The following is a 15,468-nucleotide window of genomic DNA, read 5'->3' on the forward strand; positions in this document are numbered from 1 at the left end:
AAATCACTACATTGTTGGGGTCTAGAGTCACATTTAAGTCAGACCAGGTAAGGAAGGCAGATTTCCTTCCTTAAAGGATGTTAGTGAACCGGATGGATTTTACTCCAATCACAACGATAGCATCATGGTCACCGATTGGCTTCATATTTCCAGATTTAAGAACAGAATTTAAATTCTGCTGGATGTTATTTGAATGTCATGTATCCCAAAACATTCACCTTGGCTTCTGGTTGAATAATTCAATAACAATTACCAATTACCATCAATCTCTCCCCAAAACTATTTCCAATGTAACTTGCGGGAAACAGCCCAGGCATATGAGAAGCACAATATAAAAGAATGATGATATTTTCTTTCCTAAGCAATGGATGGAATTTGAACAAGTGAGGCTAAAGCCTGCCCCACTGCCCAAGGAGCTGTGCTTGAGGAACCTCGACCAGTCTCAGGCTGGTGTGACACTTCCTCCATGTAGAAGAGCCCACATTTTTCCTTTAACCAACACCATCAAAAATAGGTCATTTATTCCAGCAGCACAGTGGTTAGCACTGATGTCTCACAGCACTAGGGACTTGGGTTCAATTCCAGCCTTGGGAGATTGTCTGTGTGGGTTTGCTCCAGTTTCCTCCTACAATCCAAAGACGTGTGGGTTAGGTGATTCAGCTATTCTAAATTGCTCTGTGATGTGCAGTTCGGGTGGATTCGCCATGGGAAATGCAGGGATAGGGCAGGTTTGTGGGTCTGGGTCAGATGTTCTTTAGAGGGCTGGTGCAGATGTGATGGGTTGAATGGCCTCTATCTGCACTGTAGGGATGCTATTCTAAACTGCAATATGTGGGACCTTAAATGATTACTGTGTTTGTCAATGGAACAATGATTACATTCCAAAGAAAAAGAAGAATGATTGCGTGCAAAGATGTTTTGGGTTGTCCCAAAGATGACAAGGCTCTATTTAAATGCAAGTTCTTTAAAATGGTGATGACACTTTTTTTTACTTTGGGACATAGAAGGTACATCACAGTTGAGTCTGTAATTGTTCCCAAGTTGAAACCAGCTAACAGCACATGTTGGTTATCAAAAACTAGTCCTGGCTTTAAGCTACTAGCTGTATTCCACCTGAATCATGTACTCAATTGTACCATCAGGGAGGCAATGAACAAAACACCTTTGTCCTATTTAGCCACAGTGTCGGCAAAACGCTATCTAATTCCCTCTGTTCTAAGTTGCTTTCTCCCTGCAATAATTCTAACAGCACTTCAGCATCTAAACGAAAACTAAACTGGAACTAGAAACAATTAATCATCAAATTTACTTTTATTCAGTGAGATGGGTGAGTGAAAATTGAAATGATCTAAACATATAGTGATTGATAGAATCAAATTTCTGATTGAAATCACACAAACACATCTTCAAATGTGTACAGCCATTGAATAAATTCAGGCATTACAAGCATTATGAGAGAATTGTACATCTCCTCAATATACAGGACTTATGTCCCTGATTTAATCATCAACACACTATTCCTATTGCATAATATTTCATATACTCCATGAGAGGGTAACTCAGATTGAGATTCATGAGGTCCCATTGACAGGGGATATGCTACCATCTGGGATCATTCTGTCTAGACACCAACTACTGAATCCATAGCCAACTTTGGCCCTGTTTAATATGTGACACCAGAGCAAAATGTGCTGATTTCTGTACCAGCTATGTTCTTCTGTGTCGGTAAGGTCCATGTGCCCTGTGAGGCACTGTGACCCAGGGCAACATGTCAGCCTCTCTGAATAGTATGAAATGTATAAAAAAAAGGAAGAGATCAGTGTAACTCTAGTGACATTGCCATTACGCTGGCCAAAGGCATCGTTAACTATTTATCTCTTAGCCCTAGCTCTTGGAGCAGACCGGAGTTGGGCTGCAGATTGGCAGGGAGGGGTTGATACCATTCCTGGGGATAAATCAGCTTGAATGACTTAGATCTGATCATCAACTCCTTCTAACCATGTAGTTTCAACTCTCTCTCCATGAGGTGCTGGCCACTACATTGCTGGAAGTGCCAACTCATTCTGTGGCATGACTTTGCCTTGTTCTTCAGCCAATACCGACTTAAACACTATTTTTTCAGGAACTAACACAGATGGAGAACGGGACAGGTGGAGACGGTCTTTTTTCTGGTGGCATGCTCCAGTCCAACATGTTATCAGGTGGCATGCAAGCAATCTGTGAATGTTCAACAAAATTGTGGGTCTCGTCCTGTACTCCTGCCAACTGTTTATCCCTCAGACACCTCAGTTATCCCTCAGTCAAACACAGATGATCAGGTCAAAAATCACAATGCTATATGCAAGAGTTTGCAGTGAGAACATTGGCTGCTGTGTTTTACATATAACAACACCTCTAAAACATGTAATTGGCTGAGACACATTTAGCACATACAGAGATCATGAACGGCACTATATAAATGCAAGTTGTATGTTCCCCGGGTGAAAATTAGTGAGTTAACAGGAGGCATAACCTAGTGTATCAGGAAAAATGAGATTTTCAGTAGCAAAGAGCAATTGAATTGCACTGAGACTACTCTGAACCTATTATATAATCAACTGATCCCATTTAGTGGCACTCAGGACCTCATTTAACAGGATTCATTAAAGAGTGGGGGTTTATATAGCCTCATTTATTCTCTATCTGAACTATTCTTTTCCTGCATTCTGTTCAGTTGAGAGCCTGCAGCCAGCAGTCTTTACACCGCACATGTTTAAACACTATCTGTGATGTGATAATTACTCTTAGAATAAACCTGGTGCTCATATCAAGACAAGAGGTAACTGGGAATCAGTGCCCAAGCAACTAGCTACTTGCAAGGTTTTGCTAAGAAAATTCATTCTGGGATGTGGGTATTGCTGGCTAGGCTAGCATTTATTACTCATCCCTGCTACTGAGTGAGATATCTGTACTCCAGTCCAGCTGCATCAGTCACGTGTGATGATTATTTTCTCACTGGGGTAGAATAGAATTGTACATTTTCTGTCAATTCACTAGCACAGAATGGAGGCATATCACTCAACTCATCACATCCAATCCCCTAGTCTATTTGATAGTGCAAAAGTTAAGTATTGCTTTTAAAAAAAGACACATCTTGTTGAAGCTTTTCGTCTTGCATTTATCAGGACAATTTGCAAAAAACTGAATGAAAGGGAAAACAACATTGATATCATATGAGAGGAGAGTACTGATTGGTTGGCAAGTGGATTCTGATTGGTAGAGGCATTGCTAGGAGAATGTGATGAATGATGATGACTGACAGTTAATTGCCAAATTTTGTTTAAATTTTAAAGCAGTCAAGTTGACTCTGATTGGCAAAGGTATTGTCCTGAGACATGAGCCAGTGAATAGCTGTTAGCTATTTTGTTGTACAGAAACAGGTGCACACATGTACATGTTCTTTCTACCTGCAAAGACATTGTCCTGTGCATTAATATACAGTATATATTCCACATTGATGTACCACACTGTAAAGCTGATGCACAATCACACCAAATGTTGGACACTGTATTGTGATATGTGCAAGTGCGGGCTGTTTGGCTACAATCAATACCCTGCTTGTTTTAAACAGCTGAAGAGATGTGTTGCTTGATGAGATCTACCAGACACACAGCCTACACACCTAATATCATAGCATCACACATGTTCTGCCTATCACACGAATGAACAATGTGGTATATTGAATTTCACCACCTCTCGTACAGCATAAATGTTATTCTGTCTTTACAGTGGTATTCTTGTGAATTATCCGATCAGTGTAAGACAAAAAGCTTTGACAAAATGTGATGGAAAAGGTGAAAATTGTTGATGTTACTAAAGCACTCGTGAAGTAATCAGAGCAGTCTTGTAATGTCATTATTACCGAGTTTAATGATGCTACACCAGGGACTCCACACAAAACAAGTTTTTTTTTAACCTGTCTTATATCCTCTCCTTTTGGACAACAGTATGCTGGCATGAATCCGTATGATGGGCAAGGTTATGCCAGATCAAATGGCATCCCTTCATAACAACGGGCACTTGACATGATCCAACTGAATAGATCTGAGACCTAAACAGCCTACTCTTGTTCACTTGTTCCTAACCCACATTGAAGGGCTGAAGCCCAAAGTACGGGCTGCCCCTAATCTGAAAGAATGAGTTGCGGAGGCGTGGGTAAAACAGAAAATAAGGACTTGTTGACAGCAAGCTCTGGTTTGGTTGATTGTTGGGGGAAGTGAGGCTTGATTTATCATGATTCTGGGATCCATATGAGGAAGACAAGGTCTGAAGCATCCACTTCAAACAAAGGTGAGGATAAAGTGAAGAGGATCAGTGTAAGACATAGCTTTGAAGGAGCAAGAAAGGAGATTGCTGAGGAAACCTGATGTTAATTATTTTCATTAAATTGGCAAAATCAAATGGGGATGACAATATGCAGTATGGAGAGGGCTTGGTAGATGGAACCTAAAGATATTATTTGGCTTTGCCAATCAGACGATTTGGTCTTTCCTCATTTCCCCACCCAGGGGAGCAGGAGGCATTGGATATCAGAGTCCCATTCACATGAGCTTGGATTTCATAAGCAGTGAGGGGCAACTGGTCAAAGAGGAAATTATACATTGTGATGACAGGCTTAGAGATTGAGGAGACGAGGCCACTCAACTTGAGATCATTGGAGATAGTGAAGCCGAGAACCTCAAAATGTGTAGATTCATTAAAGTGTGGAACTATTAGAGATGTCTAGTTGCCCATTTCAAAGTATTATGGGTCTTGGTCACCTGACACCAATGATATAGTCTGTGGTGAAGTCCATTGTGTGTGAACCATGATTTCTCTCTTTTCTAACACCACATACACCCTTAACCAATGCCGCTAACTCCCTTAACCGACATTACAGACACCCTCAACTAACAATATAAGTTCTCCTAACAAACCTTACGAACACCCTTAACCATAATTGCAGACAGCCAGAACCAACTCTATAAATTTAAAAAATGCCACAAGCTCCCTTAACAAAACTACAAACACCCTTCACCTTGAACACCTTAAACCAGAAACAAATTTCCCTTTACAAACACACTTCATCGACAATTCAAATTCCTTTAAGCAACACAACAAACACTCCTAACCAAGATTATGAACATGCTTAACCAGCACTAAAAATCCCCTTATCAAACACTACAAACACCCTTTACCAATATCTACAAATACCCTTAACCAATCCTACTAATTTCCTTTAACCCTGTCTACAAGTGCGGTTTATCTGGTCAGGCATCCATTTGGCATTTTGTGGAAGCTGGCCGAATGCAAATTGATTACAATGTTCTGCATGTAAACATTGATGGCACTTCAGCCAGTCAAGTGATTGGGGACATCCTGATGTCATGACAGGCACTATATAAATGCAATTTTTAAAATGGTTGTCAGGTTGCCCTATGGCTGAAGATGTTTTCTCCATCTTGAGAAATGGTAACTGTTAGCCACAGGTACAAACATCTCTCCCTCTCACTTTGCAACTTGTAGTTAACTAGGGGCTAGTTTCACTGACTATAATTTTCTCTTTGACCACCGCATGTTGATTGTCACATGATATCTATGCTACAGTAATGCTTCACATTTATGTCGAGTGGCCCATAGCTGTTAGGTGGTTACGTGGTGGCCACACTTGTGTTGGCCCTTTTGTCGGTGAAGAATCTCTTCAGGATAATCACCTGGCCCACAGTGACCAGGAAGAGGATGATGGTCTCACTGGATGCCCAGTAGATGATATGGGTGTTCATGTCTTCTGCATGCAGGCGATCGATCAATGCTTGTATCCGCTGTTGTGCCTGCATGCTCATCACACTCCTGAGTGCAGTATGGATGGAGAGGCAGGAGGCTTCCAGCTGAGGAGGGAACCAAAAAGAATTACACTGCAGTCTAACTTCCTGGGCCATTAACAATCAAAAGGGAACTTAAAGACCAAGGAACACATTTTTAAGGTGAGAAGAGAGAGATTTAAAAGCAAAAGACATGGGGGGCAAATTTTTTTTATACAGTGGATGGTTTGCGCGTGGAATGAACTTCCTGAGGAAGTGGTGGATGCAGGCATAATTACAACATTTAAAAGGCATTTGGATAGTTACATGTGTAGGAAAGCTTTGGAGGGATAGGGACCGGGAGGAGGCAGGTGGGTTTGGGATTATGTTCGACACGGACCAGTTAGGCCAAAGGGTCTGTTTCCGTGCTGTATGACTCTAAACAACAATAGCGATGCTTCATAAAACTTTTCCTTAAATGAGATATGAGTGTTACTGGCCAAACCAGCATTTATTGTCCATCCTTAGCTGCCCTGGAACTGAGTGCTGCACTAGGGCCATTTCAAAGGGGCAGTTAAGAGACACTGCTCAGAGTTCCACCAACACCTCAGAGGACAATAATGGCAGGTTTTTTTTCCTAAAGGACATGAATTGAAGTGAATTGAATTGAATTGGTTTAGCTTTATTGTCACCATTTCAAATGAGTACAGTGAAAAGTTAATAAGTTGCCACTTACAACACCATTTTAGGTACAAAGGTACCTAGGTACAGCTTCTTCAGTTACTTGGCTACTTCCAGTGTAACAATGTCACCAACGCATTAGTGAAACCAATGGGCTTTGACATATTTGTTGATTGTTCCATGGTCACCAATACTGAGACTAGGTTAATACTCCAGACTGATTAATTAATAGAATGATCACCAGTTGCTGTGGCGAGATTTGAGCCCATGCTCCCCAGAACATCAGTCCTGGCCCTAATGACTACTAGTCCGGTGACATTAATTGTACGTCGTGCTCTTCTGGTCACCCTATTCATTAGCACTGTCATTTTTCAAAATTATCTCTTTTGGACTCAGGATAATTGTTGAAATTTTGACCCAAACATCGGACATGCACCGGAATATAATCTCTCTGCGGCTCAGCCAAACTGCCCTGTGTGATTTATCCACAAAGCCACAACTGGGAGATGAGGAGAACTTGTTTTTAAATGCAGAGACTTGTCAATATGTGAAATGGGCTACTACAAAATTATGTGGAAGCAGGTTCAATTATAACTTTCGAAGAGAAGTTGGACAAATATTTCAGCAAGAACAATTTAGCCAGTATATGCAAGGGAGTGACAAGGGGAAGGCAAGGTAAAAATAAAGGTAAGGGGGTGACACTCAAGGAGAGTTACTTCAAAGAGCCAACATTGGCATTTTTATTTTCATTCTTTCATGGGATGTGGACATGACTGGCAAGGCCAGCATTCGTGTCTAGCTATAATTGCCCTTGAGTGGTTTAGCAGGTCGTATCATTGGATAGTTAGAAATTAACCATATTATTGAGTCTGAAGTCCTATGTAGACCAGACTGGGTAAGGGTGGCAGATTCTGTTTGCTAAAGGGCATGAGTGAACCAGTTGGATTTTTACAACCATTGACGATAGTCGTATGGTCACCTGCATTTCCTCTAAATTTTACTGTCGCTGCACAGGCTTTCAACACAGTGACTTCTGGGACCGGAAGTCAACGTATCTACACTACAACGTATCTAGCTCTCTGATGAAGGGTCTAGGCCCGAAACGTCAGCTTTTGTGCTCCTGAGATGCTGCTTGGCCTGCTGTGTTCATCCAGCCCCACATTTTATTATCTTGGAATCTCCAGCATCTGCAGTTCCCATTATCTCTGTATCTACACACTGATGAGCTTTGCAGAGCTTCCTTACAGCAGCACAGCTTTGAGGGAGTATTGATGGTTATCTTTGCTGAGACTGGCTTTGTATTTTAGATTTATTAAGTGAATTTAAATTCCACAAGTTGCTGTGGTGGGATTTGAACCTGTGTCCCCAGAGCATTAGTTCAGGCCTCTAGATTACTAGATCAGTAATATTAACATAAAGTCATAGAGTCATTGAGTTAAACAGCATGGAAACAGACCCTTTATTCCAACTTGTCCATGCTGACCACATATCCTAAATTAATCCAGTCCCATTTGGCAACATTTGGCCCATTTCCCTCTAAACCCTTCCTATTCATGCACCCATCCCTATGCCTTTTAAATGTTGTAATTGTACCAGCATCACTTCCTCTGGCACTTCATTCTATCCACACACCAAGGTCTCTCAGGTCCCTCTTGTATCTTTCCCCACTCATCTTAAATTTATATTCTCTCATTTTGGAAAGCCTGTCCCTAAGAAAAAGACCTTGGCTATTCACACTATCCGTGCCCCTCATGCTGTAGGGAAAAAAGCTCCAGCCTATTCAGCCTCTTCCTTTAGCTCAAACCCTCCAGCCTTGGCAACATCCTTGTAAATATTTTCTGCACCCTGTCAGGTTAAACAACGTCATTTCTATAGCAGGGAGAGCATTGGACATCGTGCCAGTCTCCCCCAGTGATGGACCAAATGGTCTCCTTCTGTGCTGCAGGGTTCTGTAAGCTCCTCCGGCCATTGCAAGGATAGTTTAGCCAGAGACACAGAGCTTTCCCGCAAGCCGTGGGATTGAATATCTGAGTCTGCCTCCGCCCAATCACCCCTCTCACACAATCTTGGTGTAATGGAGCCTCCTGTGAGGGCTCACTGTTAAAAGAACTATGTTTAAAACTGTGTCAAAGTCTGAGGCCCTGTCAGGGTGAGTGGCCAATTACAAAAGGCTTGCCAAAGCCAACAAACCTGTGTGAGAGCACTGTCCTTGCCCTCAGCAGTGGGAATAATTGGAACCTCTTCCCCCACTTCAAGGTGGAAGTAAATCCTTTTGTGAGTGAAAGTGGAGAACTGGTTGCCAAAGCAGAACCTGTAGACACCGGAGAGCTCCACTTTCACAGCCAAGGTGTCCTGCTGTACTTTGTGCTTCCTGTAGATCATTCGCCTTGTGGGATCTTCGATGAAGCAATCCACGTCATAGTGACCACCTGCAACGACCTGTTGAGAGCACAAATATTCAATCTGTCGTCAAATGATCAAAAGCTGAGCCAGGTAGAAATTCCTATTGTAAGGCAGCTCAAAACAAAGCTGGCCTGACTGCCAACTTGATAGGTCTCCAGTTCATATTTTACTCCAGGGATTGAACAGAAAAGTTGCAGCACTGAGGGAGTGCTGCACTGTTGTAGATGCTGCCAATACATGTGCAACATTAAATCAAGACCCCATCTGCCAGCTTGGACGGATATAAAAGATTTAATGGCCCTGTCTGGGAGAACAGCATTGTAATTCTCCCTGGTGCTCTAGCCAATATTTATCACTCAATCAACATCACTAAGGATAGGACCATTTGATCATTATCACACATCTGTTTTGTAGGGGATTACTGTGCGCAAATTGCCTGCCATTGTTCCATGTTACAACAGTGACTGTACTTCTTTGGCTGTCCTTTTATGATAGCTGGTGGTGGGGAATGGTGCTTTAACAATGCAGGTCTTTCTTTTCAAACAATTCTCAGCCCCACACTGCCATCTTCCTCCACACCCAATATAACCATGCCCACAAACATAACCACATATCTACATTCCCAGCGGATGGGTAGCATTTGTAACTTGTGCCTCCCAGTTCACAGCATCTGCCCAGCTTTGATCCACTCTGCTAATTCAGGGGTTTGTAGGCGATCAATATAGTTCAATAGGGTATACGGAGAGATGTTATTTCTCTGGTGTGGAGAATCTAGAACATGGGGGGCACAGTCTTAAATTCAGAGCAGGGTTGATGTCAGGAAGAATCCTGTGAAATCTGGAACTTTGTTACCGCCAAAGGAAAAGTTTCCCCCATGATTGCCAAGATGAGTTTGGCTCAGGCTGTTAAATGACTTGCTCTAACTCCTTTCCTCCTCCTGGTGACAGTGTGGACTTTTATAGCATGCATCTACTACCCTGATTTTAAAATGGTCATTTTGTTATGGACCAGAACAAACCCCCCTGAAAACATATCAAGGAGATAGCCTAGACCCTGACATTTATCTTATTTAAAGGTGAGGGTAAAGTGCTGCATTCTAGATGTGATTGGATTGGTCACACTACTAGACTTACAGCAAAATACACTTTATTCTAGTACCATAGTTAAAATACAAACAAAAAAATTAACATTTAACTTGATCAAAATACTTTACAAAATAATATATATTTTAACTGCTACTCATCAACTGTTCTAATATAGCAACACCCCATAAACACACCTTTGGCAAAGGCAAATTCAGCAGAACAGATCCTCTTCTGTTATGATCTTCTCCAGTCCAGGAGAAAAGAAGAAACCAAAAGAATGAATCTAGCAGCAGAGACACAATTCAAGGTTTTTGCTGCAGCAGAGAGACAGCTTTACCCAGAAATTTCAAATGGAAAATCCCCAACGTCAATCACTGAAAGCAAAAAACTAAAACGCTCAATCTGTGTGAGCCTTACTCCACCCACTCATGCTTCTCTTAATTTAAAAGAAATAAAGCTATTTACTCTGCTTTCCATGGAACAGACACCTCAGCACCCGGTTACAACATATCTCTTCAAAAGAAACAGGACAAAACAAGTCCTTTTTAAAGGCACATCTTGTCACGATTTTGTTTTCAGATCCTTCCAGGGCTTCACTTCTCTCTGTAATCTACTGCAGCCCTACAACTCTTTGAGATGTTTGCCCTCCTCTAACTTTGGCCTTTTGGCAATCCACAACTTTAACCACACCACGATGTGCAACCTGCCCTGAGCTCTGAAACTCCTGTTTCTAAACCTCCTGCCTCTTTACCTTGCTTTTCTCCATTAGGATAGTCTTTAAAATCTACCTCTTTGGCCAAGTCCTAACAGCTCCTCATGTGACAGGGTGTCAAATCACATTCTTTTGCAATATTTTATGATATTACAGATGCTACATAAATTCATGTTGCAATCGATCTATTTGCAATGCAACAGTTTCAAAATATTTTCTGCTGTTACATTAAAGTAACAGAGGCTGTCTGGTTTCAATTAGCTAGTGACCCTTCAGTTGGATCACTTTTGACAGAAATGACCTAAGTCTCCATTCAGCTGCCTGACCTCACAGTTGTTGGAAGCACAGAGGTTTCAGATGAAGTAAAACTGATCGTTGGAACTTTTTATGTTCCAAATAAGGGCAGTGGAAGTGTGCACACTGGCACTTTCCCCAGCTCCAGACACATATCAGTGATACAAGATAACAAGGTAGAGAGCTGGATGAGCAGAGCATGGCCAGGCAGCATCAGAGGAGCATGAAAGCTGACCTTTCTGAAGGGTCCAGACCCGAAACATCAGCTTTTCTGCTCCTCTGATGCTGCTTGGCTTGCTGTGTTCATCCAGCTCTACACCTTGTTATCTCAGATTCTCTAGCATCGACGGTTCCTACGATCTCTCAGTGATGCAAGGCGTGTTGAAGGCCTCTCCCCATATCAGGATGTTTGGAATATTGACTGTGAACCATCCTTTCGTGCATTGGCCCAGGTACAAAGGAACTGACTATTTATATCATCTTTTCCACAGACAACACAGTGGTGTGCACCTGGGAATACACAGTGGGCTCCCAGTGTTGGCATCATGCAGTCAAGTTCAAAGTTCACTATCCAGTCAATGTTCTAAGTTCTTGATATGCAATAAATTACAATGAAAAACATTGACAGTGATTATGCAGGCAAACACAGCAGCCATTCTACACACAGTATTCTGTAGAGAGATACACACTTAGTTGCTGATGCAAAAACAATAGTGGATGTTGGAAATCTGAAACAAAGACTGAAAATGCTGGAGAAACTCAGCAGGTCTGGCAGCATCTATGAAGGGAGAAACAGAGCTAAAGTTTCAAGTGTGATATGACACTTCTTTAGAACTAAAAGGTGTTGGAAATGTTTTCTTTGTATGTTTAACAGAAGCAGAGGAACAGCACGTGGGTAAAACACACTGCGGTTGTTGATGGTGGTGAAAGAGAAGAAGAGATGTAAAAATGATGGTTGACTAATGTACCAGGGGAACCCCGTTTGCCCTTGAACAGCTGATGAGAATGTTGACACTGGCTCAGTGGTTAGCACTGCTGCCTCACAGCGCCTGGGTCCCAGGTTCGTTTCCCCTGTAAAATGACTGTGTGGAGTTTGCACATTCTCTCCATGTCCATGTGGGTTTCCTCTGGATGCTTTGGTTTCCTCCCACAGTCCAAGATGCACAGGTTGGGTGGACTGGCCATGCTAAATTGCCCGTCGTGTTCAAAGATATGCAGGGGAAGTGGATTAGCTGTGGTCAATGCAGGTTTACAGGGATAAGGTGGGATGTCACTGGGTGGGATGTTCTTTGGTGGGTTGTGGTGCAGGAATTGATCCTACATTGTTGGTATCAGTCTGAGTCACAAACCAGCCTGCCAGCCCTAAGAGCCAACACTGATGCCTCCAAGTTGCAAAGTTCCAGGGCCACTCTATGGTTTGAACGCCACTCTATGATTTGTGCACAAAACTCTAGGATGCCACTCAAGTGAGGGTGTGCAGCACTGTCAGAGATGCTGCCACATGGATGAGATGCTAAGTCAATGAGCTGCAAACCTCTCACATGGACACAGAAGATCGCACAGCACGATGTCAAAGAAGATTGGGTGTCTTTTCCCGGGGGTAGGGGATTTCTAGGCCAGGGGGTGTATTTTTAAGGTTATTGGAGAGACATTTAAAAAAGATGTCAGGGACAATTTTTTTTACACAGAGGGTGGTTCACATGTGGAATGAACTTCCAGAGGAAATAACGGATGCGGGTACAGACACAATGGTTAAAAAAAAACTTAGATAGGTACATGCATAGGAAAGGTTTGGAGGGGTATGGGCCAGGAACAGGCAGGTAAGACCAGTTTAGTTTGGGATTATGTTCAACATGGACTGGTTGGATCGTGGGGTGCATTTCCAAGCCTATGATTCTGACTATAGGTCATTTAAGATGTTGCCTGACCAATGTTAATGTCACCTCTGATGCTACCTGACCTGCTGTGTTCCTCCAGCTTCACACTGTATTGACACCGACTCCAGCATCCGCAGTTCTTGTTGTCTCCAAAAATAATTAGCTGGTTGTTATCATGCTGCTATTTATGGGACCTTGCTTCCCACATTGTGACATTTCAAGATTACTGAAATCTCAAATTAATCTGAGACATCCAGAGGTGGTGCAACGCGCTATATAAAATCAAGTTTTCTGTTTTGTGTCTCATTACAAAGACACCAGCCACTGTCTGACACCACTTGAACCTTCATCTCACCGGTGAGCTCAGGTTGGCTGGAATGACCTCATCTAACTTGCTGCTTACCAAAAAAAACTCCCAAAAAGCTACAGAACAGAAGGAGGTTGTGGAAAAGATACTCGCCCATTGGAGATGGTACCATATGGCTGTACCAACCAGACATTTTTCCAAGTTATTTCCCACGAAGAAGTTTCTTTGAGAGTCAGCAAGGGTCAGAAAAGAGCCCTTCAGCCCATTGTGTCTGTGTTGACCCATCTACACGAATCTCACTTTCTAGCACTTGGTCCACAGTTTTGAATGTTATGGTAATGGTCTGGTAATGCAGGGTCCTGATTTTAAAATTGATGTTCAACATCATTAGCCTGTCCACACATGGCCTTCTGAAGCTGCAAAATGTCCAGAAGCAAACTCTTAAGGTCAAGTCAAAAAGAAAAGTTATCTTAATTCCATATGGAGTAAAACCCTAATGTTTAGGTCTCCCATGCCTGACGTTGATCAATCTCTCGAGTTTACAACTGAATAAGATCTGGTTGCAGGAGTTTGCTTCGTACTTTACCTGGAAAATCAAGTTGCACTTGACATCTTTCTGCAACTCTTCGTAGAAGCACTGAATCTCTTTATCCGCCAGTTCGAATGTCAGCTCGGTTAAATTGGCAGATGCCAAAGGAATGAATATCAGGAAAGGAAAGAGCATGATCACCGGAGGGAAGTTGGGAAGAGGGCGCTGAATCCTGTTCGGTACCGCGTTGCTGCTTCGCTCCGTCGGCTGTCTGTACCTGGTACTCGGCGTTTCTCTGGCAGTTTGTGCAAAATCTTTTCACCTTGTTCCCATCGCTCCGCCTCTCGCCGACCACAAGCGGTATTGGGGGGCGGTCTAAACCTTGACGTGGCACCAGGGAATCGATCCTTCCGGGAACCGTGAGAAAGGGAGGGCGTTCGGGGCAGCTTTGGACACGCTTATCAACATTTCTGCACCACTGACTTGAATAATACGGTCAAGTTAATCTCTTGACCCCGCCTCTCCCACACGCCCTGTTTTAACCTTGTTTGCCTCCCACCGTGGGAGAACGGGATGAACCCTTCGGCTCTTTGGACCCGTGCTAGCTCCTTGCTGCTCCATCCCGCCCCATTCTCACGCCACTCTCTCAGTTTGCATTCTTAAATATTCTTCCTTTCCAATGCTGTTACACGTGCTGCTCACTTGTAAACCAAAAAATATATTTTAAAAAATATATAAATAAACATATAAATTGCTAGGAATACTGAGCCGGTCAGACACCATCTACAAACACAGAGATAGTTCAGGGGGTCTATTCCGAATGACCGTTCATCACTTTTTTGGCATTATGTGCCACTTTCTGGGAGCTTCATGGCTATTCGACTATGATTGGTTCATAGTTCACATCAGAAGCATTCCTCCTTTATACTGTTACTTCCATCTGCACTTTGAATGTGATTCATTATTGGACTTGTGGAAGTATTAAGGAACTATTTTTTAAAATTTACATGTTAACTTGCTGTGATACAAAGAGCGGGGCGAGACAGAGAGAAGTTGCATTGTAACAGAAGCTGCAGACGTGTGGAACTCATTCAAGTCAGGCTCAAGCGTGAAACTTCAGAGCCGATAGGGCTCTTTTAACAGCGACAAGTTCTCTTCCTTTCCCCTAATTATCCTGTTCCTGCAAACCCCCTTCTGGACTTGCTGATATTTCTGTTTGAAGTGATGTTGAATGAGCTTGGAATGAGCCTGTAAAACCACAGGGAGCACTATTCGGTAGAATATCTGTTGAGAATTTCTAAACAGCTGCTCCACATGTGAGTTGGTGGGTACCCAGATTGGGAGGGAAGGGGAGGGGTTGGAAGTGCTGTTGATTTAGTTCAAAATCCTTTCCTTTTGTTGCCAGTTTTGGCCCTTGTGGTTGGAAGATCACAAATCCATACAGGGATACCCCTCCGCTTCTTCCTGTCCCACACCCCAATCAGTCCCCCTCCACTGACACCCTCATCCGCTTAACCAAACTCATCCTCCCCTTAACAACTTCTCCATCAACTCCTCCCACTTCCTACAGACAAAGGGGTGGCCATGGGTACCCACATGGGCCCAAGCTATGCCTGCCTTTTTGTGGGATACATGGAACAATCCCTCTTCTGCACCTACACTGGCCCTAAACCCCACCTCTTCCTCTGTTACATCAATGACTGTATTGGCGTCGCCTCGTGCTCCCACAAGGAGCTTGAACAATTCATCCACTTCACCAAC

General features: G+C 42.9%; 1 protein-coding gene across 1 annotated transcript; it reads right to left on the bottom strand.

Moving 5' to 3' along the window:
• Positions 1–1,331: 1,331 nt before the first annotated feature.
• On the bottom strand, positions 1,332–14,048 carry LOC125467284 (transmembrane emp24 domain-containing protein 3-like). The gene is made up of 3 exons (XM_048562928.2): positions 13,765–14,048; positions 8,691–8,939; positions 1,332–5,906 (listed from the first exon to the last, which is right to left on the bottom strand). The coding sequence occupies exons 1-3, from the start codon at positions 13,900–13,902 to the stop codon at positions 5,670–5,672; spliced, it is 624 nt and encodes a 207-aa protein (XP_048418885.1). The 5' UTR covers positions 13,903–14,048; the 3' UTR covers positions 1,332–5,669.
• Positions 14,049–15,468: the final 1,420 nt, after the last annotated feature.

This window comes from Stegostoma tigrinum, chromosome 33 (assembly GCF_030684315.1).
Source record: "Stegostoma tigrinum isolate sSteTig4 chromosome 33, sSteTig4.hap1, whole genome shotgun sequence".
NCBI classification, from domain to species: Eukaryota; Metazoa; Chordata; class Chondrichthyes; order Orectolobiformes; family Stegostomatidae; genus Stegostoma; species Stegostoma tigrinum.

Coding starts and splice junctions, on each gene's coding strand:
- LOC125467284 (XM_048562928.2), bottom strand. CDS start 13,902: ATGCTCTTTCCTTTCCTGATATTCATTCCTTTGGCATCTGCCAATTTA. Junction 8,940..13,764: donor AGTGCAACTTGATTTTCCAG/GTAAAGTACGAA, acceptor TGCTCTCAACAG/GTCGTTGCAGGTGGTCACTA. Junction 5,907..8,690: donor AGGACAGTGCTCTCACACAG/GTTTGTTGGCTT, acceptor TTCCCTCCTCAG/CTGGAAGCCTCCTGCCTCTC.